General features: G+C 42.4%; 1 protein-coding gene and 1 pseudogene across 2 annotated transcripts in view; one reads left to right on the forward strand and one right to left on the reverse strand.

The window, feature by feature from the left end:
• LOC126188173 (DALR anticodon-binding domain-containing protein 3) overlaps window positions 1–20,663 on the reverse strand; it is a 91,404-nt gene extending 70,741 nt beyond the window's left edge. Inside the window, exons 1-2 of one of the 2 annotated variants that reach the window (XM_049929688.1) lie at window positions 20,354–20,663; window positions 19,864–20,034 (exon numbers count right to left, since the gene is read on the reverse strand). In XM_049929688.1, the coding sequence (XP_049785645.1) occupies window positions 19,864–20,034; window positions 20,354–20,617 (435 nt within the window). In that variant the 5' untranslated portion in view covers window positions 20,618–20,663. Of the gene's footprint in view, window positions 1–19,863; window positions 20,038–20,353 lie in introns of both variants that reach the window. The other variant, XM_049929687.1, reaches the window with a different exon arrangement.
• Window positions 10,509–10,625, forward strand: LOC126189883 (5S ribosomal RNA; annotated as a pseudogene).
• Window positions 20,664–24,651: the final 3,988 nt, after the last annotated feature.

Raw genomic sequence — 24,651 nt, forward strand, 5'->3', positions numbered from 1 at the left:
CGGACGAAGTCAGAGCTGCAAGGATCTTACATGCCTGATGCACCATGAGGAGCTGCCACCAGATGTTAAGTGGCAGTTCCCTGGCCTCAGCACAGAGGCTGAGTATAGGACTGTTCCTATAAGCACCTGTGGCCAGCCCGTGGAGGACAGCCTCCATGATCTTAAAATATGAAGGCCTCGCTGAGCCATACACCGTGCATCCATAGTCCAGCCACAAATGTACGAAAGCCCTATAAAACTGGAGCAGACGTGCCATGTCCACTCCTCAAGACCTGTCGCTAAGGCACTTTAAGATATTCAGTGCCTTGAGGGTTCTTGCTTTTAGGTCTCTCAGGTGCGGCAACCACGACAATTTTGAGTCTCTGAAATATAGGATAGTGTCTCCTATACGCAAGTCACGCAAATTAAAAAAAAAAAAAAAAAACTATGAGAATGATTAAAATGAATGAACACACACACACACACACACACACACACACACACACACACACACACACACACACACACACACACACTTATCCACAGAAAACTGAAAACTCTATCTTTGCAGCACCCTCCTCTAACCTCCACACTAGGTTCCACCTGATGGCTTGCTGTTTCAACACTGGAGGAGGAACAGAAAACAGCAAAATCGTCCACAAGTAAGGAGCACTGTACAGGACTCCTTACCATAGACATGAAACCATTTATGACTGTGGCAAATAGGGTAACACTTAAAACACTGTCCTGAGGGACACCATTCTCCTGCTCAAAACTATCTGACAGCAAGGCACCAACTTGGGTCCGATTAAACTGTTGAGACAGGAAAGACCGTATGAAGATGTGGCAGTGGCCACGAAAGCCCCACTGATGTAGCTGTGTAAGAATACAGTGTCTCCAAGCAATATCATACACCTTACTGATGTCGAAGAATATACCAATACAGTCATGGTTGTGTAGGAAAGACTGTTGAACAGGCACCTCTAGCAGGGTCAGCCTGTTGACAGTGGATCAAAATTTCTGGAATCCACATTGAAAGTGGCAAAGGTGTCCTCTGGTCTCTAACAACCAGATCAGATGAAAGTTAACCATTCACTCCAGGGTCTTTCCTATGCAGCTTTTTAAGGCAATACCCCTGTAATCAGTGGGAGATGTAAGGTCCCTTCCCAGTTTCAGGAGAGGTATCAGTACCGCCTCCCTCCACAAGTTGGGGTAGTTGCCTCTCTGCCACATAAGATTAAAACATTTGGGGAGGATTTCCTCTGATGCCACTGGCAAGTGTTGAAGCATGTGGTACCGGATTTGGTAGTGACCAGGTGCAGTATCAGGAGACTCAGGAAGTGCTGATTCAAGGTTCCACATGGAGAAAGGAAAGTTGGAGGCCTCAGAACAGTTGGATCTGAAGTTCAACTTGCCCTTCTCTACAGCTACACAGTAATGACAAAATGCCAGATCCCTGCTAGCATCGACTGTTGTTTTTGCAAAATGTTCAGCCAGAGTCTGAGTGATGTCTCTGGGCATCTTTTGGAGACACCCCTGTTTCAGCACCGCTATTGGTAAGCTACTGTGTTTATTGGAAATCCTCCTGATGGCTTCTCATACTTTTGTAGAACAAGTGGAACAGTTAATGGAGTCCAGGAATGCTTGCCATGATTGCTTTTTGTTCTCCTTAATGACGCATTGCGCCTTGGCTCTTGTGACTCGAAAAGAAGTGAGGTTGTCTGCTGTTGGGCAGCATTTAAACCATTGAAGAGCCACTTGTCTGGCCTGGATGGGTGGACGGAACTCTTCTGTCCACCAAGGTACAAGTCGTCTCCTAAGAGAACTGAAAGACTATGGTACAGAGAGGTCAGCAGTATGATTGATCACGTGCATGATGTGGTCCACCCATTCCTGTATGCTGTCACTGTGTTCAAACACAGTCAACTGGCTGAACAGCACCCTGTTGGCCCTTGCAATCATCCCTGTTGGTGGCTTCTGTTCCACCAATGTACCATCCAATAGCTGAATGTGGAGTTGGAATTGGTCATTGGAATGAAGATCTTCAACGAGCTCCCAGTGAATAGAGTCGGCGAGGGCTGGACAGCAGAGAGGTAGGTTGATGGTTGTGAATGACCCAGCAGCAGCAGCAGCAGCAGCAGCACAGAAATGAGTTGGAGTACAAGCTCTTTAGATGTCAGGAGGCTCTCCAAAACACGACCTCAAGGGCAAGTAGAAGTTGAACCGCACTGGACATGATGGGCACTAAAGTCTCCCAGGGAGAAACGGTCGAGGCAGCTGTTCCATAAGATCTGTAAGAGCCTTAGAGTCTACTGCATCCAGCAGAAGTAAATACAGAGAGCAAACTGTAAGCCTCTTAAGCCTCTGATGTGCATGAATTTCAACTGTTACTGCTTGGAGGTCAGTAGCCAGGAAAAGAGCAGAAAAGTGGTGGGCATTAGTGACAAAGACTGCGAGCCTTCCCTTGGCTCTTTCCCCCGATAGGTCATCCTTTCGGTATAGCATATAGCACCATTGCACAGGGACGTCTTTATCTTTAAAATCTGTTTCTTGAAAACACAAGCACAAGGGGTGTGACTGTCCTCTAGGAGTTTCAGTTCCTCCACATGAGTGCTGAACCCATTCAAGTTCTACTGTAGTATGGGAGCCATGTCATCAGTGCAGTTTTAATTTGCCCCTACCTTTGCGCCAGGCAGGTGAAGCACTGGTAGAGCAAGTGTGAATGGAGGGGCTGCCTGGATCCAAGGCATCTAACTCCATGGTGTTCTCCTCATCAGTCAGAGGTATCAGAATGATGTCTGATGGTGCCTGGGACAGCTTGTGACCTGAAAGTCGGGATTCATTCCCTGCACCCGGTCCTGATGAGGATGAGGTGTAATGAGGCATTGAGAGGCACTCTGCTTTATGTGTGCCTTCTGGATGCTCACTGCGGAATTGTTGTTGGTCTTTCCTGTTGCAGCTGCCTGGATTGCTCTGCCCTTCCTCTTTTTTCCTTGGCATGTACATGTGCAGGTATAGGTGCTTGTGGTGGATACAGGCATGCTAGGCGCCATCTGTGTTGAAGCATCCACTTTGGGAATAGGTTTCTGCAACAAGGCAGAAAATGAAATGGCAAAGACAGGGTGTTTCGTTGCCCTACATTCTTTTTTGTCTTTGGCACGGGGGAATCCACTTCATCACTTATTTCCTATATTTTGCATTCCTCAGCAAAAAAAGGGCAGTCGCAGCTCCAGACTGGGTGGTTCCCAGAGCAGTTGACACAAATCGCTGGGGATGGGCAGTCAGCCCCATGTCATGAGCTGCTTTTCCACACTTCCTGCAGATCACTTCACTTCCACTACTCATGGTTGTATGACTGAAATGCTGACATTTATAGCACCGCATAAGGTTTGGTATGTAAAGCCGAACATTAAGTTGAAGGAACCCTGCCATAACATGTTCAGGCACTGTCAGAGAATTTAATGTGACAATGAAAGTGGCAGTCTTTTCACTGTCTCCATTAGTCCTTCGAATTTGTTGCTCTATATCGATTATCCCCTGGGATGCCCATTCTTGTTTCAGTTCTGCTATGTCCATGTCCATGATATCTCAGCTCATGACAACGTCCTTACAGGAGTTAAGAGAGATGTGCATCTCAACAATGATAGCATATTCACCCAGTTTCTGCAATTTCTTAAGAAGTTACACCTGCTTTGATCTGTTAGTTTCAACCAACAATGAGCAATTACACAGTCATTTTATATAGATTTTAAAGTGCCATCAAGGTCTTCCAAACCCTTAAGGATATAGAAGGAGGAAACTTTTTCACATGTCCCCTCCTTCCTTTATCACCAAAAACACGTTGTTATTCACGACTGCATGAGCCCTGTTACTGTAGTCCTAAGTAGTCTTATTATCAGGAGGAATAGCCTTTCTTGTTCTCTTGGGTTAATGGGTGTGAACACTCTCAGGCGGTACCCTTCCTGTTGGGAGGAGATGATTTTAAGGGTTCCATCTCAGTCCCATGACCAGCTAGGAAAATAAGGGTCCACTCAGACAGAGCCCCGCAAGCCTAAGTAAGTTTTACATAACTGAGGTATGGTAGGTTCCCCACAGGCTGCCCGCTAATGACTGTTCCACCTCAACAGCCACGCATTCCATCAGCGCATCGCACACCCTGAGATAGAGGTTTTTTTTAATAGAGATTTATTCCATCCTCGCGATCCAGGCGGTCAAGCTAAGATCCCAGTTCCCTGGGAGAAACAACAGACTACTGTCGTGCCGCAATGTGGTTGCTGAAGCATGGCCAGAGCTTACGATGACAGGGAACTGGCAGCAAGACAATCACACACTCGCAACTAAATTTTCGGCCACAGAAGCCTCGGTCGGAAAATGAGAGCATCCCCCCCCCCCCCCCCCCCCACACACACACACACACTCCACCACTCAGACACAGCTCATGCACACACGACTGCTGTCTCCAGCTGCTGTGTCATCAGATCTTAACAAATCACTCCTAGCCTCTTGTTGGCAGCTGCTAGGCTAGTGGCAAGAAGTGGTGGCAGCACTGACTGCAAGCTGAGGGGAGCAGTAGGAAGGAAAGTATCAATAAGAATGAGGGAGTAGGAAGCAGCGCTTGTACTCGATATACTCCTGTGGTATAGGAGCTAGAATATTCAGAATAGGTTTCTCCTCAGGCACAGTTAGTTGGTTTTAAGTGAGATGTATAAGAAATGATTGTTACTTAACAGTACAGCTATTGATCTTGCCAAAGCTTCTGTATCATAAACACATGGCATTGCTAAAAAGAGCATAGGCTGTGTCTTTATGTAACAGCAGTTTGCCGAGTGACATTTACTGATTGATTAACTATTTTCTTTAAGTCCGTTATCTGGATACAATAAAAGACTAAATGTTGTACTTGAGTTAGTATATACAAATATGACATGCAATCTATACTACTATATAAAGACAAATTGTAGTTTAACTCTGTTATCAAAAATGTCCGAAAGTTCTTGGCCGATTAATCCAAATGTTTCATGCAACTCTAATACCTGTTTGGATAGATATATGTTAAATATTTTAATAAATATTTAATATGTAAAGGGAAAATATTGTTAGCAAATATCTCAAGAAGTTCTTGACCGGTTTAGTTCAAATTTTTACTCAATAATCTCATGAACATTTGGACAGACATCGAGTACATATTTTATTGTATATGATATTTAAATACATGTCATACATACAGTGACAATGATTTTAGCAAAAATCTTGATAAGTGCTTGACCAATTTACTCTGAATTTTTACACAATGCTTTAACAATTACATCTATATGATAGCTAGGCAATTTAACTATTACACAAATTGTTTCTTTCAAATATAGTCTTTCTCCTTTTATTGTAATCTTATTCGTTTGCAGATTAGAACTGTGCAAATTACTCACAGACTCAGCAGCTGGAGAGGTCTCCCTCATCTCTCATATACCAATGATATCAGCCATTCTCACATTCATTTCAAGTGAATTCAGCTCCCGATCGATGTTTCATTTTCAATAACAATCAACAAGGTTCAAGGTCAGGGAGAGGGTGGAAGAGGAGATGACTGCAAGGGAGGAGGAAATAAAAAGAGGGAGAGAGAGGGAGAGGGAGAGAGGGGGAGAGAGAGAGAGAGAGAGAGAGAGAGAGAGAGAGAGAATGAAATGATCATATGGCATTTATTGGCCGGGATATCCCCTTCGGGTTTGGCTGCCATATTGCAAGTCTTTTTAGTTGACGCCACTTTGGCGACTTGCATATCAATGATGATGAAAATGATGATGAAGGACACACAACACCCAGTCCCCCGCCAAAATTGTGAAGTATTGCCGGGTTCACTAATATTTTAATAATTTCAAATGAGGTATTATAATTAGGCATTATGGTGTTTAAGGAAAAATGCACAAAACATCTACTTAAAAAATATAAATAATTTTAAAAATTTACATACTATCTTTTGGACATCTGGTGCACAGATATACGTTCGTCCAAAATCCAGAAGGCACATGCTACTGGTCTACTGTACTATACTAAAATCGTGCAGCACAAATTTTGTAATTTATAATCCTAGACTATACTACACTACACAACACTGCAATACACTATACTCCCTTACTTTCCATCAGAACAAAACTATATATTTCTTCAGTTGTCTGGATAGGTAGCCCTGGCATGCTGTTGCACAACTCAGGAATCACAGCAGCCTTACTGCTGTGCCACCTAAGATTGATGAGACTGGGAGATAGCTGTCAGAATCTCTGAAGTTCATCTCCTTGCTGCCTCCAGGAGGTTGCTGTAGATGGATCTTCTCCCATGGTGGGTCTTGTCATGATGATATATGGCATCATCTTGGTCGTTTCTCACAAGCTAATATTTTGGCTGTCAGTAAATTCAGCTGTGCCAAAGCTCCTCATTCCTTATTATGTTATTGGCAGGTGTCTTGCTAAAGACATTCCTGCTCTTGTCTACAACATACTGTCTAAGGGCAAAATCTCAGATGATGTGGTCTGAGTGCCGACTGCTCCACATTCACAATTATCTAAGGTACCTTGTTGTATTTTTAGTTGTAGCTGGGTTATGAACCATGTCCCAATGTGTAGTCTACAGCTCCCTGGGTCAGGTGGAAGTACAACATTCTTGATCTTTCTTTTATGTTAAGAAGGAACTGGTAGGTTATCCTTCCTGTTTCTGCCCTGTTCCAGTCTTCTTGCCATTCTCTACCAATGCATGCCTTTCTTTCTATACTTGATGTGTCTCTTGTACCTAGTACCACTACTATCATATTCGTCCTTCTCGAGCCAATGTTGTGCACCTCTCTTCCTTATTGCTAGGTCCTGGGGTAGTAAGTCTACTATCACCAGCAGCACCTATTGGTGTTGTTCTCTAGGTTGTACTATCACACCTGTTAGACGCATGCTTGCAGAAGAGCCTTTGCTCTTTACCTTTCTGGCTATGTCAGTCCATATGACTGACCCATAGCCCATAACAGTGATTAAGATTGTATTGTGGTACATTCTTATCCCACTTAAGAGACAGCTGACACCTTCTTTGGCCAACTGATGTTATTTTGTTCAGGATTTTAATGCCTCTCTGACAAAGAATTCCAACAAGTGCACAAGTTTTTATTTTCATCAGGATTTCTCTCTAATTATGATCTTATTTTCTGTTTGCAGGAAGGTCATTTATTCTAAATTGTTATGTGGGCTGTGATCTTTAATTTATTTTTTGCATATCAATTGCTAGGTGTTTTAAGAACTTCCCCACTAATTTCTTCTAATTTAGCCTTTGTGTTTGCAGATACCACAATTAGCAGATCATCTGCACTGGCTATGTGGCCTCTAGTGAGACATACTTTATAGCTAATTCAATAAAGGTTCTTTGCCAACATCCCACAATTCTGGAATACAAACAGAGCCCCATGGTCAGCCTTTGCTGATATTTTTCACATTTTTCTCTCCGAGACATTACAGTTTTGCCTGCCTGTCTGTGGGTAATCTTTTAACCTGTTACAGAAACACCTGTGGCAGTCCATTTGCTTCAGTCTTTTGAATATAACAGGTTACCATAAGTTATTGGATGATCCACCTATGACAGCCATTATGCTTATACAATACTTGCCCCCTGAGTGTTCACAATATGCACTGCATGATTTACGACATTTTTAATGTATTTTGCTTTCCTGAAACTGTACTGCAGGGGGCTCTTGCCAATTACCAGTCTATGATCCCTTAGACAATGGCATAGAAGCTTTTCCCTGTAGTTTGACTTGGGCACTTACCCAACAAATTGGTCCATAAGATTTAAGTTCTCCTGGGCTTTTAGCTTCACGTTTTTTAATAGTGAATGACAGCATATCTACTACACAAATGCCAACCTTAACAAGAAGCTGTCAGTTATTAGATGGAAAATATGGGTGGAATATGGGGGACCTCCACCCGCAAAAATATTAAAAATTAGAAGCCTCATTTTCAACTTTAAATGCTATATTTCAGACACTGCCCCACCCTAAATAATGCCAGGAATAAAAATGACTTTAAATGAAAAAAATCATGTTAAATGTAAAAGGCTACAAACTAGTTTAGTAAACATCAAGGGTGCTTCAGAAACATTTCTGTAATTTTCAAATACTGCAAAAGCAACACACAGATCGTACACAAATTATTAATGAAAGTAAAAGAACCTTGACACAAAATACACTTACATTGTTAAAAAGAGGCCTGTCATCAGTGTTTTATACAAAAATATTCACAACTGTTTTTATCCACTGCCCCTTCTTTTTCCTGGATCTGCCCTATATGTGTATTATTAAGCGTTGCCGAGTTTTCGAGAACTTTGAGAACAGAAACAAGGTTTTAAGATACAAAATTTCATTATTCTACTGCTTTCCAGTAATTTACAATTTGGGTGCAAAGCTGATGATTTTTGTAAAAATGCCAAAAAATGGCTATTTTTAGACCACCTTTACGAAAAAGTGTCTTCTGTAAACATTTTTAATTGCTTATACCATATTGTAAACCACCTAAAAAACTAGATCGGCTTTTGCAGTGTGCACATATAAGGCCCTAAGAAAAAGCAATAAGGTGGAGATGCATTTAAAATACACCCATATTCCAATGGTAGCCTACTCAAAGCTGATATCTCTATTAAGTTCTACTATTGTTTAGTACCCTCCAGGGAAGGTAATATCAGAAGTACTGATGACTAGGGAGTGGGATTGAGACTCAGTCAGAACAACTGGGAAAAACTAAAAAGGGGAGTTTTTTGGCCACAACTCACTGTGACATATTTCAGCGTCTTTTTCTCCTATAGCAACTACAGAATCAAACTGTTCATAAACTTCAAAATTTAAATGTGTGTTACCAAGGCACTGAACATCTTGTTAGTAAAATTTTTACAAAACAGCTGCAAGACACATCATAAAAACTGTCTTCAAATTTTACACCACTGTCATATACTGTAAGTTTTGTCTATAAATTTGCAATGTTATGACATGCTAGTTCAATTCCAGTTTAAAATAAACCACATTCTGTGTTTGCATAGCTTGCAGTTTATGTGAACTGATGAAAAATTGGGTAAATGCGTTGGTATGGTGCATTGTGGTTTAACCACTGCTGGCTTCTTTTAAAGTGAGAAATCCAGCATTACCACTGGCACAGTGCCATGCCCAATAGCTGCGCAACTCCAGCTACCAGTGGGTTTCTTTACCACAGGTTCCCAAGCCTGATAATGGTTTCTTTACACAGGATCCCATGCCCGATGATATATTTCTCCAGTTGTCAGAGGACAATGCTAGAAGGCGCCTTTTTAAGATGCTAAGTTTACATTTCCTTCCAGGTATTTGAATATGTTACAGGTTTCATTAATTTGTTGTAGAAAGTCATGAAGAAAACTTTACTGCCAGCCTGATAATGTCACTGAGGCTGCTGGAATAACTGCAGTAATATATTGTTTCAGGACCCGGTACTTGTCACTCCTCAATGTGGGTGCTTAAAGTTTATTAAAGCATCCCTCTGTGGAAGTATCACATATTTCCAATTCACCAGTCTTTTTCATAAATGCATGCAGCATACTGTACTGGCTGAAGGTCAGATGTTAATAAATCTCCTTCATTACTGTCACTAGCTTTCGCAAGAAAAGATGAATCATTAGGGAAACTGCTGGCTTGCATTGTTGTTTCATCAACTGGTAAAAAATCATGATATTATCTAGTTCCTGCTAAAGTATGCCCATGATAAAACCACTTTCCTTGTAACACTATTTCATTCAATTTCTTCTTTGCCGATGAAAGCAAATTTTATGTCATTAATGCTCTCACTGCAGAAGCGAAACAGATCAGTCCTCCAGCCGGGACACATTTATGAAAAAGAGTGGTGGATTGGAAAATATCCATGAAGCTTTTGCTGAGCAGAAGGATACTTTAATAAGCTTTATGTATCCACAAGGATCAGCAAGTTCATTAACTGGCCACCAAGGAGGGACAAGTGCTAAGTTCTGGAACAGTTCATTATTGCTGTTATTCCAGCACCCTCAGTGACATCATCTTGGCAGTAGTACAATTTTCCTCGTGATATTCTACAGCAAATAATGATACCTATAAAAAATTCAAGTACCTTGTATGAAGTGTAATCTTAGAGGCCTAAAAGAGATCACTTCTAACTTTAGAATGTCAAATCAAACACCTTTCAGCCATCTAATTTCCAAACTTATTTTATCTGGCTACCAGTTTCAGTAATTTACTATGCCATCTTCAGACCCCTGATCAACTTGTAGGAAGATTCCACTTCGGTTCTGGTCAAAACAGGGGCCAGCATTCAAATTCTAGTATCTGTAGATTTCTGCATGCTATGGTGATCACTTCAACCCACATGTCAGTCAGGGACCTGAGGGTGGCATGGTAAACTGCCAAAAATGGTAGCCATATAAAATAAGTTTGGAAATTAGATGGCTGAAAGGTGTTAGATTTGACATGCTTTAGTGAACAGCCAAGTCTCGAAACCAATCAGTTCACATCAACTGGCAACGGTCTTGCCACAGTGGATACACTGGTTCCCGTCAGATCACCGAAGTTAAGCACCGTCGGACGGGCCGGCACTTGGATGGGTGACCACCTGGGCCGCCACGTGCTGTTGCCATTTTTCGGGGTGCACTCAGCCTCATGATACCAATTGAGAAGCTACTTGACCAAATAGTACCAGCTCTGGTCAAAGAAAATCATCATAACGGCCGGGAGAGTGGTGTGCTGACCACACATCCCTCCTATCCGCATCCTCAGCTGAGGATGACATAGCGGCCTGAAGACAATGTTTTCACATCAACTACAAACTATGTAAACACAAAATATACTATACTTTAAACTGGAATTAAACTAGCATGTGAACAGCATTACACAGTGAAAATACACTCTCAAAATGAATTTTTACATGAATCTGTTCCTAAAAATATCAGACATACTGCTATGAACTTCCCCAAAACCTACCAAATGCGAGAATGATGTAAAAGCCGTCATGTGTATCAGATCAGCATCCATCGGACATGATGGCATTACAGTCCAAATGATGAAGCTTATTACTGACTCACTACTGCCCACAATAACAGATATCTTCAACCACTCTTTAACACCAGTGTTTCCCCTCAGCCCTAGAAACAAACACTAGTTAAGCCACTACCTGAAAAGGATGTTGCCACAGCACCCTCCGATTACCGAACTATTTGCATTCTTCCCACACTGTCCAAGGCCTTACCTACATCTACATCTACATTTATACTCCGCAAGCCACCCAATGGTGTGTGGTGGTGGGCACTTTACGTGCCACTGTCATTACCTCCCTTTCCTATTCCAGTCGCGTATGGTTCACGGGAAGAATGACTGTCTGAAAGCCTCCGTGCGCGCTCGAATCTCTCTAATTTTACATTCGTGATCTCCTCGGGAGGTATAAGTAGGGTGAAGCAATATATTCGATACCTCATCCAGAAACGCACCCTCTCGAAACCTGGCGAGCAAGCTACACTGCGATACGGAGCGCCTCTCTTGCAGAGTCTGCCACTTGAGTTTGTTAAACATCTCCGTAACGCTATCACGGTTACCAAATAACCCTGTGACGAAACACCCCGCTCTTCTTTGGATCTTCTGTATCTCCTCCGTCAACCCCATCTGGTACGGATCCCACACTGATGAGCAATACTCAAGTATAGGTCGAACGAGTGTTTTGTAAGCCACCTCCTTTGTTGATGGACTACATTTTCTAAGGACTCTCCCAATGAATCTCAACCTGGTACCCGCCTTACCAACAATTAATTTTATATGATCATTCCACTTCAAATCATTCCACACGAATACTCCCAGATATTTTACAGAAGTAACTGCTACCAGTGTTTGTTCCGCTATCATATAATCATACAATAAAGGATCCTTCTTTCTATGTATTCGCAATACATTACATTTGTCTATGTTAAGGGTCAGTTGACACTCCCTGCACCAAGTGCCTATCTGCTGCAGATCTTCCTGCATTTCGCTACAATTTTCTAATGCTGCAACTTCTCTGTATACTACAGCATCATCTGCGAAAAGCCGCATGGAACTTCCGACACTATCTACTAGGTCATTTATATATATTGTGAAAAGCAATGGTCCAACCTAACAACGAACAATCTACTTAACAAATAATAATCAGTGCTCTGTAAATATAACAGCACAATATCTGCCTTAATAAAGGCAACAGATGACCTGAAGCTTGCCATAGTTGCACACGAGACAGCTATTATGTGCTTCTTAGACTTTAGCAAAGACTTTTATTAGCGGGCTAAATTTTTTGCCAAGGGAAGTGCATTGATTTTGTTCATACCTGACATCTTGAAAGCAAAGCATCATGTCTGGCACCATAAGTCACAATGGAGACAGACAGTATAAGGCATCCCCAGTGTTCAATGTTAGCAATTATATTATTTTCACTGGATGTCAATCTAGGACTAACTGGAGAAAGGAATGTGTGGAATCTGAAAGAAATGTGGGTGTACCTGTGTTCAAATAGATTAGACTGGGCTGTTTGAGGATATCTACTACGAGAGAGCCTCTCGGACAGGGATGTGGAGTGCTCCAAATGGGTTGGTGGGCACTGGAGTCGCCAAGCAGCAAAATGGGAGGAGGAAGTTGAGCAGTAAGTTGCAAAGTGTCTGCCCTGATGACAGAAGAAGACAAGGGTGAGTAGACGTTGCAAAGAGAGAAGGCAAAACAGGGAAGGGAAAGACGGACAGCAACAGCTTGAAGCTGGGTGTGCAAGGAAATAGTGTGATCATGGACGTCGTCTCGAAAGAGCAACATGACTCTCCCGTTAGCCGGCAGCTGAAGTGAAGTGTGGGAGGTGAAAGCGTAATTTTCTTTCCTGGAGTCAGAAAATAACTGGAAGGATGATCACAAGAGGAGCTGTAATTCAACCCTATTGGATGTGATGCTGTGAATTGGAGAATAACCTTATCTGATACGACACGAGAGGTATCAAATACGGGGGGCAATGACTCTAGCAGCTGCCAAGTGCCAGAATTCAAACATGCACAACAATGCGCTTCAGAGGCCGGAGGATCCTGGTCCTCTAGTTCGACGCAGGTGTTGGTATTTGCCTTCAGTTGGCCAGCAGACTGGTTGTTGGTGGTGGGTCCCAGTGAAATGGAGGTCGCCCAGGTGAAGGTATTTCATGGTGACACCAATGAAGAAGAATGCCAAGGTGGAGAAGGGAAAAATTGTTTGCCCTTGTTTCATTGCTTAGAACCCTGCCATTTGTCAGGTGCAGACCCAGACGACGGATGGCTGGATGTGCACAGAAAGTCATCGTGAGAGTACTCCTTTTTGGATTTCTGTGCTTCTGTTTGCAAGGCATGTAATGTCACTGGTGCAGGCAAAGGTTTGTTAGTAAAGATGAGGGTTTGACCTCGGAGCTGGACGATTACACAATCATGGCACTAAACTGGAAGTTGTAAGCCTTCATAGCCATGCCCTTCGTATGTCGGGGTGCAGCAGCACCTGTATGATAATTGCCAGAGGGTAGTGTACAAGAATTGTGGCGAACCAACATTTTCTGAGCAACGTGAGTAGGAAACTTTTCCTTCACCCAGATCTCCTGAATGGCTCTCTAATTGAGATAGATTGGACAGTCATGAGAGAAAGCAGCATGGTCACCCTTGCAGTTGATTGAGTGCAAGGAAGGAGATGGACACTCACCCTCATGAGCATCCCTGCCGCAAGTTATGTATTTGGCTGCATTTTCATAAGATTCACGGGTGTCATTTTAGTGCTGACATGTGTAGCAACACATAGGATTCGGGATATATGGTCTGACAGTAACAGCTTTGTAGCCAGCCCTAATGTTTTATGGCAGTATCACATACTCATATGTGAGGAATGGAGTGCAGTTTGGCACTAATACTTTATGAACACTGTCCATGATGCCATCACTCCCTGGTCAGTCAGGTAGGCTGTAATTTCAGCCTCTGCCAGGCCATTGTGCAGTCAAGTGTATACAACACCACAGGAGGAATTTAGAATGCACAGGGCCTCTACTTTAACAGGGTAGCTGTAAAGTGTTGTATTAATAAGTTTCTGTGCTTGAAAAGCACTGTCCGGCTACATACACAAGGTCCCATTATGCAACTGAGAACAGGCCTTCGCAGGACTGGCAATGGCATCCACACCCTTCTGAATGGATTATCTGTCGTGAAATTGTCACCATCATCCATGCATGACACCATGAGGTATCAGGGTGCACCTTGGAGAGGTGTCAATTCTTTCATCTTAACCCATTTACATTTTTGAAATGAGGAACTCATTGCGGAGAACTCCCCTATGATTGGCAGTGTCTCGGATGGCGGACTCCTTCCCGCTGGAGAACCCTCCCCATGAGGGGCTCATCTGCCTTAGGTGCTTGTCCACACCAAGTGCTTGTCCACACCTTAAGTTGCACCTCACAGACTCCAGAGAGGGCCAGTCAGCATAGAGGAAGTTACCAGCTCAGGCAATCACCCCTCACTTGGTCTGACCTTCACCAGGGGGTACATACGAGCCATACTTGTCAACTTGGGACTGGGAATTATGCGTTACACGGCCACCTTTCACACATAAAATGCAAGGGCCAGTCTTTAGGACTGCAGTAGGAGGAGGAGGAGGAGGAAGAGGAAGAGGAAGAAGAAGAAGAAGAAGAAGAAGAAGAAGAAGAAAAGGAAAAAGAGATACCTTATATGCCAAAATGGAGGAAGGGTGAGAAATGGAGGGACAGGGAAAGAAAGATGAGTGGACAGGATGAATCCATACAAAGTTTCACCAAAAACTTCGGTTTCCAGAAGTAGACTTATGACTCAGTCCCCAAGGAAGGGGAAAAGAATAGCAGAAAGATAGACATGCAGCACAGAAAGGGGAGGAGTGCTAGAAAGGCTGGGGCCCCGTGGTAACGAAGCACATACTCACCAAAAAAAAATGCTGAGCCCCCTGGGGTGGGGGAATGGTAGAAACACTTGTTCCCATCAGAACAAAATTCCCAGTATTCTTAGCTGGTGCAGTCTCTCTGAACTTCCTTTTCCCAGAACTCCCCATATCAGAAAATATCTATCTTGTACACCTGCGAATTCTTTTTATCATTATTCTTATTACATTACTGTTATTACCATTATCACTATTAGTGGCAGCAGCTGTAGTAGTACAAGTACTGCCAGTATTAATTTTATTAGCTCAGAGTCGGTATTATTGAGGTACTCACATTGCCAAATCATTTCAATACTATTTGTCATATTAAATTTTTTTTAAGCATACTCCGTGAGCGCACTGATTAATGAACATACCCATGATGTTTCAGCATCCTGTGATGTATACAGCCCACACTGCAGGACCCCGAACACCATCAGAGTAATTATAATCACCCAGAATGTCATGCTGAGTCGTGACAAGAGACACACCTTTTCAAGTTTTTCCGGTTATTCTGACTAAATTTCAATTCCTAGTCATGAGGACTTCTGATATAACCTTCCCCAGAAAATACTAAACAACTGTAGAACATAATAAAAGATGTCAAATTTAATCTGAGTAGTAACAGCAGAATATGGCCACATCATAAAGGCACCTCCACCTTATCAGTTTTTAGGACCTGATATGCTCACACTGCAACACCAAGTCTAATTTTTCAGGTGGCTTAGAATATGGTCTTTCAAATGTAAATGGTTTAAAAGAGTTTGAAGAAGACTCTTTTTGCCATTTTAAGAAAAAAATGTCAACTTTGCCCTCAATCTGTAAACTACGAGAAAGCAGGAAAATGAAATTTTATATCCTAAAAACTTTTACTGGTAAGTTAGAATGAGCAAAGTTTCAGATTTATCATGCAATTACACCTCTTGTTATAAAAAGCTATTTACTTAATTGAGTGCAAAAATTGTATAAGATGTCTTAGTTTAGTTTCTTTCAAGAAAATATTACCAGAGATACTTCTCATAGTTGCCGGAAATTCAGTGGCGCACTTTCAATAGTTGCAATGTGGATTCAAACAAATGACTATATCTCTGGAAGTAGGATATCAGTGAAAGTATTATACTGACGAAAGTAAAACTTCACTGATATTCATTGGGTACATGTGTTCATGTCCACACAAAATTTCAGCAAAATCTGCGTTCATCTTGCTCGAACCTCTAGACCACTTGGCATGAAATGACCTGATAGTGTGTTACAGCAATCTTACGTCCGACAATTCGGAAGGCAGAATTCAGTATTTAGAGCTTTTCTGCATCATCCTGTGGCAGCTCATAAAGATGTTTTCCGACAGTCATTCTTTTCCAACACCATTCATGAATAGAACAGGAAAAGGAGAAAAATTATAACTGTAATGGAAGTACACTTTTGCCACACATCGTAAGGTGACATGTGGAGCATAGATGTGGATGTCAGCACGGAGAACATAAAAAACTAAGTACGGAATGGCCACACAGTTTGTACTGCATACCTCTCAAGTTTACGGTTGAGCACTGCTCTCTCTCTCTGGGCTGTTAGTTTTACATTACAACTAACCTGCCATTTTCATACTCAAAACAATGGAAAATGTGGTTAGTAAAAAAAAGTTGCTTTTTTATACTTCTGACCACAAGCTAAAGACCATACAATGAATAATGGACTACTGATCCTGTTGACAGTTGAAAAACCACACAGGTACAATCTGGATTAAGTGAAGTGTTCAATACCACTTTGCCAACTCACAACCACAACGTCGCATTTCAACTTGACTTTGGGCTATGCTGTCATGTATAAGTTTCTCATTAACATTTATTAGCTGTGCCTACTGACAAGCAAACTTCCACCTTCCAACCTAACCTAGGCCTCAAGTTATGCCTCAGATGAGTCTGTCATGAGAACCTACAGTTCAAAAACTAACACATAGATGCAAAAGAGATAATATTGTAAAGGGCATGGACCACAGGCAATAAGCACTCATACAGGAAGTTGGCTATGCTATACTGGCAGTATCAAATGCCTGTCAATGATAATGCACTAAATAATCACACAGTTCATTCAGAATATGCACAGCCTTGGTGATGTCAACTGAGGGGTCAATTCAACTTGTAGGCCTATATATTTGTATATAAAGGTAAGCTACAGCCTCTCACACTCCACCCCTGCAGTCTGCTGCTCTACCCGCAGTGCGTCATATTGTCACTCACCTACATCAGACTTCGCCGTCTGAAATGTCTGGACGAGGCAAGAGAGAAAGCTGGCTCCCGTGCTCGAATTCTGATGCAAGCCATCAGGAATGATCGCTTTGTCAAGAAGAAGACGAAGAAGAAGGCATTGCAGCAATGCTACAATTGCCAAAAAATGTGGCATGTTGACAAGTCAAACAAGGGTACAGTCACGTGTTTGAATCGCCCGAATGTGCAAGACGCATGCGACTATGACAAGCCAAGAAGTACTGCTGCCACATGCTTGAATTGTAGCGGTGCTTACACTGCTAACTCATGCAGCTGTAGTTACATAATGCCTTGGAAACTGCAGAAGAGAGCTGCCACGTGCCCACAGCCGGTCAAAGGCAATAACACAATGCCCCCCCCCCAAACCCAACCCAACAGGTGGAAGTGGGCTGCGTTGCCATAAGAAGACATCACAGATGATGTGCTGGATGTCCTCGCAGCAACAATGGTGGCAGAAAGGACTGCCATGAAGGATGAGCTTGTAGCTGTCCACCGGCAGTTGCAACAGCTGCGGGATGACCTGAGAGCTGAAAAGAAGATGTCTGTCCCCGCCATCACGTTCCCTGTGACACAGAAGGCAAGGGTGGATGCTGCCACCCAGACAGACACAGCCCCCCCTCCCCACCCGGCAGAAATGCAGAAGGCTGCGATGATGCTCATGGATGTTGAGTCACCTGCTCTCCTTCCCAAAGGGGAGGCTGGCCAGTGGACACATGACGAAGAGACACCCATCGAGACAACCTCACAAGACAAGGAAGAGTTAGAGGAAGAACGGAAATACGGAAGCGTCTGATCCCGCCCGTCTAATTTGACCCATGACGTCACAAATATGGTGAAAACGACCATAAACCACGATTCCAATACGGCGCATATAAAGTCGGTACGTACACATTATGAGGACGAAAATACATCAAAAAACAAACACACACACACACACACACTTCCCACAAAAAGCCTAATGACACTAACGGGGCAAACGTGGGAAATGGGGTGTCTTTAGGTGGGGCAAACTAAATATAAACAAATTTAGACACCCACCCTCATTCAAAACCACACAAAACGACGAAAAAAACTCCCCAAATGCCACTAAACACAATATCATCTGGAATCAGACACTTCCCTTGACGTATATAGCTCAACAGCAGCTCCCGATCCCATAAATTAGGATCAAACACTTCCCCTTGGCCTATATAGCTCTAAAACATCTCCCAATACCAATATCAACATACACAGTGACACACTGGGATAGAACACTTCCCGTGACCTGTGCACTGTTAATTTTATCCGTCATATCCATTCCTGAACAAAAACAACTGATTAATTTTACTAAAATTACCACACGATGTACAGCGAACAACACTAAATTAACCTTCACACAAAATCGTTAACTCACTGAAACGAATTCCACTAGAAACACAGCCGACCCTCAAACAATTCTGGGTAATGAGCAAACGCTTTACACCACACAAACGAAAACCCTGAACATACCACCAGAGAGCACAGCAAACCACGACACGACATGTACAAACACGCCACACTCACAAACCAAACTCCATGCCGTCATGATGTCACACACGACAACACCCTTACGTCACGGGTCAAAGCCGACGCATGGGATCGGACGCATCTGTCGATCCAGAAGAACTGCATGAATGCCTTCCGCTCCCAGTTGAATGCAGTGTGTAGCCTGTGCTAAAGAAGATGGCAGCATCACTTCGAGACAGGACGTAGCTACACCTGAACAACCCATATCCCATTACCCCTTCGGGCTTTCCTAAACCATCTCTTCCATAAAAGTCACATGATTTCTATGAAGTCTGTGACCTCATGTGTGATGCCATATCAAAGAAGGAGCTTAGGACCATAAATACCAATCATATATTCACCCCCACTGACTGGAAACACCTCGTGTCTCAGAAAGGTGAGTGAAGGAAGAATTTCGGTCGGGAAGGAGGAAGTCTTGCACTGACGATATGGCAGCCAACAACTACTTCGACAAACTTAACAAACTGGGGATAATGAAAGAATAATTTAACCACTAGCTTGATAGGTGCCATGTTTTTTTTTTTCTACTCCTGCACAACTCTAAGACAATGTAACAGAGGCCCACTATCATCAACCAGAAAAGATCAAGGAGGAACGGCAGACCCCTGCTTAGCCTCCAGCGCCATGGACTAAAGGATATATCCATCTGTTTTTGGACCATCCCCCACCAGTTTTATTACCACATATCACATGAGCTATACTCTTCAATAGCAGTTGGAGTAAACGTAAGTAGGTTAATACAGAAAATAATAACTGGGTCTGGAAGCATGCTTCCATACCCTAATTATTATGATGACCATTTGATTCCTTCACGGCATTTCACTTGCTGCTGGTTTCTCTTTACTGATATTTTGTGTCACTGATAACTATTAATGTTTTCTTTGATTCGAATATGAGAAATGTTGTACAAAATTACCAAAATGTGTGCAGGACAGCTCTTTATACTGGTAATAGTTTGAAGAAAGTATGAGCAAAGATGCTACACACTAGAGAAACGATAAAAAAAAAAGAAACGATGTTCGGGATACAACATAAAGAAAACAAACACTAAAGTACCACCGTACTTAAGTGCCATGGATTAACAAGGTCTATCTCTGTGGCTCCAACACTGCATACCTGCTTTCTCTTCTGACAGCTGCCATACAAATGCTGCGCCTGAAGTACGTTTCTGAGGGTTGTTCTAAAGGCATAGTCCTTCTGGAAATAAATGACGACGCGGTTCCTCTGAATCTCACATTTTTCTATTCTTAATTTCCAAGTTGCGCTAGCTTCTTTCAGAGATGTAAGCTGCTGTAAGTAAAAGTTGATAAATGTCAGTAAATCACTTCCAAAAGCACATATGCTGAGCTACAACATTTTATTTTTAAATTTTGTTGTTACTATTAATACTAGCCCATATATATCCGATTAGTACACATTTTAAGTTTCCTAATAAATGCATGCTTTGCATGTACGAATTTTAAATACATTCAAGAGTTTGTGTGCTATTTAAAATTTAAACATGAAGAGACTTAATTCTAACTATCGACACTTGTGATCTGACTTTTTTCACATAATTGAGATACATAAAAAGGGCGCACAGTGGCTCCATATCAAAGTCACTTGCCTCTTTCAGGTTCAATTCCTTGCTAACAGACTCGCTTATGGAATCTGAAGTAACAGAGCTCTCCAAAATTGCGGCTGTAGGCAGTTCACAGTTTGTCTCATTTTCTTTAAAGTTCGTCATTGTATAATAAAGGGGAAAACTCATGTCACCATCACGAAGTAAATTCTCACTGTGCTTACGTACGTTGCATTTTACTGATTCATTAGTTAAGTTAAAATGATTACAGAGATTTTCAACAAATGCGTTTATTACATCGTGATCCATAATCGCCCTACTCTTACAAACAAACCGTAAGCATACTTCTTTGACAGTAAGCACTAAGCCATGAACTTGTAAACAACACAGCATCCAAAGATATGGCTCCAGAGCGTGTGTAAAAGAGTCCATTTTGGTGTTTGCTCAATTCACAGTCACCTGTATTTTTAGGCCACGTTGTTCTTCGTGCTATATTTTCTGAAGCCAGATTTCTACTTGATTCATTTTCAAGACAAGAGATTTGCCATAAATAAAGGAAAGCGAATGGACCAAAAGAGATTGAGATATATCCTTCCACAATGAACCATGTCACATTCTGGACAATTTTCGTAATTAGTACCATCCAGCACTGAAAGGGAAAGAAAACGTAAGAAAATCTATAAAGAACAAACCACATGGCCGTCACGTCAAGTCAAAAATTTCACAATGCACTTTTAATGGCTGCATTCACACTGGCCGTCAACGGAGCGTCGCGTCACAAGAAGTCGGGTCGCGCCAAGGTTTCTGGGAAGAAATTTTTGATGGCTTCATCGTTTGCTAACATCGGAAGTTAATCTATTTTCGCTGCGTTCACTCATGTCATAGTAGTGGATTTTGTTCCTTTTTATTATGTTATTGTGATTTGTTTTCGCGGTAAACAGCAAATGTTCCATCTCGACTCCATTCTTTCCCATTCAGTGTTCTTCCACAAGCGAGGCCAGATATCTGAAAGCAAAAAGTTATTTAGGTTTCAAAATAAGCAAATACGTTGATGAAATGATTTTCATTAAATAACATTTTAGGAGAAAAAAGCAGCTATAATAAAGCAGAAAAACACAGTGATTCAGGAAATTGTTAGTTTCGTAAGAAAAAATAATAAATGGTGAGGTAAAAAAGTTCTATTTATTCCCTTAAAAATATTGTTTGATGTGTTTGTATGTACATATTTTCGCTAGCAAATAAATGCCGATGCTTTGAAATGTTGTTTCGCTTCTCAGCACTTTACCATAAAAAATTGATCAAGAATACATCTTATGAAGTGTCCTTTGGGCATTAATAAACTTTATCGTTGTTAGTTCCTCAATTCATACATATACTCCGACGTTTTGTGTCACTGTGATAACTCGTAACTTCACTTTCACGATTAGGTACTGGGCCTATTAGATTAGATGAGATTCAGCTTTCGTTCCATCGACCCAAAAGATGAGATGATACTCGTGGGTGTGGAACAATCTATAAACTAAGCGAAATGACATGACGTGACAGACAGTGTGAATACACCCTGATGTGATGGTGTCGTGACATGATGTGACATGGCGTCAAGCCCTTAAAGGTACATTCCACTGCATCGTTACTGTGAAGTTGTAAAGGTGCAACATTGTCTTTAATCTTCATTGACAGTATATTCTAAAATAATATGTACCTAGCTTGAATAACTGAAATGATGTGTAATTTCTACAAAGGCAATAGGCTAATTCTTTATTTGTGTTTATGGATTCTTCCATTATGTAGGTGTAATTAATCTTACTAACAGAATCAAGAGATCAATCAAATGATGAAATAATATTAATTTTAATATGCTACTTGCTTCCACATATAATAGTGCAGAACACTAAGAGTGAAATATGTTTAGACAGTGCAAATAATGACATCTTGGGTTGTCGGGTGTTCAATTTGTCAGACAATTGAGAGGGCACTCCAACCAGCCACTATACCACAGGTTCCTGTAGAAGACCAAGATGAAGCAAAGAAGGTGGCATATCTGCCCTATGCTGGCTCTATTTCTGCCAGAATCAGTAGGATCCTCCGTAAACACAATATCAAGTGTGTTTTCTGTCCATCCAACAAGATCGGGGGACTGCTGGGGAGTGTCAAAGACGACCTGGGGTTACGAAAACCAGGGATTTACAATATACCTTGTCAATGTGGCATGTCCTAAATTGGCCAGACGACAAGAACTGTGGAGATCAGGTGCAAAGAACATCAGAGGCACACTAGATTAAGACAGGTGACTAAGTCAGCCATTGCTGAACACTGTCTAGAACTAGATCATGCCATGAAGTATGAGGATACCAAGATTCTAGCACAAACACCCAGATTTTGGGACAGTGTTATAAGAGAATCGATAGAAATTAAAATGGCTGACGATCTTATGAACCGTTACACAGGGTACCAGCTAAGCAGAGCCTGGGATCTGGCTCTGGAATTGTTAAAGGAGCAACGGGGCCAGCTGCAACACTACACAAACAGAAGAACCAGAGACATGGAGATGGAAAACGAGCCCCTGACGGACTGCTAGGCGCACCAGACCGAAGATGGAACACCCAGAAGTGGGACTGGTGGGCGCGGACCGCAGAGGGAACATCCAGAGCCGCAGTGAACGAAAAACGGAGCGGCAACGCTCCAACAGGTCGTGGTGAGCGGGCGCGGACCGCAGGGGGAACGCTTGGTACCCCAGACCGTAGATGAAACCCCCAGGAGCGGGTTTGGTGGGCGCGGACCGCAGAGGGAACACCTAGAACCGCAGCGGACGGAAAACGGAGCAGCAACGCTCCAGCAGGTCGCAGGGAATGGGCGCGGACCACAGAGGAAGCGCCTGTAGCCGTTGGTGCAGGGGGAAGGCCATAGGCATAAATACTGGACCAGGTCCACTCGAGGAGCCGTCTCAGCTCGCACCTGATGAAGGTCACGAGCTACGTGACCGAAATATCGTGCAAGTACGACGCTGATATCCGGCAGAACACCCGACAACCCAAGATGTCATTAGATCGTTGGGAAAGCCTGAAGAGTTGCATCAGTGCAAATAATGTTCAAAATTGAGTACAAACAGATAAAGTATAAAATTAATTTATATCACTTGCGGCTAACAAGAACTGGACAAACCATGTTCTCGTGTATACTGAGTCGATGTAACTGTCAAAATTGAAATTGCTGATAATTGTATATCAGACTGCAAGAGTTGTAAGAATAGATGTACATCTTCAAAAAGTGACTTCTGTTATTGGTAGCTTGTTGGACATAGAAAAGCACGATTTCCCCCTACAATATGGACCAAACAGCTCAGGAAACGAAGTCCATGAAAGAAAGAAAGAAAATATAGAGAGGGAAATATACTTCAGGTAAGCAAGTCGGCAACTTCCGATCCATACAAATAAGTATCGGAACTATTACACAAGGCCCCCTCTGAACATTTATCAAATATGGTGGGGAACATCCCATTTTGATGAATGAGATAGGACATGAGATATTTCTGTGTTGGAGAGGAAACTGACAAGACATAATAAAAAGAAATGGAAGTTTCCGTTGAAAAATTTCGTGAAACAGTTTGCGGTTGTCCTGGGCAATGATGTCGACATCCATGTTTGTGGCAGTGTGTGAATTCCTAAGGGACCAAGCTGCTGAAGTCATTGGTCGCTAGACTTACACATTGAGGACTTGAACCTCCAGTGGGAGAGGCCGTGCAATCCGTGACATAGTGCCGTGTGACCACTCCATGCCGCTTTCTGGCAGTGTGCAAGCTAATATTAGCAGTGTATTTGAAGAAAATAAGAAGAATTAATTGATTGGGGAGCCCTTCCAGGGGATACCGTCATGTCGTAGGCATCTTCAGTGCTGGGCAGGAGGGTTTGTGCGCTTTGATGAGGTCTAGAGCTGTACCGGCGGTAGCCCACTCCTCCAGGTTGGGGGTTGAGCCCAGGGTTGATATCCCATTACATCTACATCTACATCCATACACCGCAAGCCACCTGACGGTGTGTGTACTTTGAGTACCTCTATCGGTTCTTCCTTCTATTCCAGCCTTGCAAAAATCTATTATTACGAATAATTCAACAAGGAATGCAGGATTGTCCCTATGTAGACAAACTGTGTTAGGAAATAGGAATATAGATTTATTGGCGCTTAAATTTGGAACATGGAACTTGCGTACACTGTTACAAACAGGAGAGATGAATAATGTTGCAGAGATGCTTATAACAGTTTCCACAACTAAACTTTGTCTCGAAACCTGACAGAAAATCCTAAGAGATTCTGGTCACATGTAAAGTATGTGAGCCGCAAGAAAC

The sequence above is a fragment of the Schistocerca cancellata genome, chromosome 5, assembly GCF_023864275.1.
Source record: "Schistocerca cancellata isolate TAMUIC-IGC-003103 chromosome 5, iqSchCanc2.1, whole genome shotgun sequence".
Lineage (NCBI taxonomy): Eukaryota > Metazoa > Arthropoda > Insecta > Orthoptera > Acrididae > Schistocerca > Schistocerca cancellata.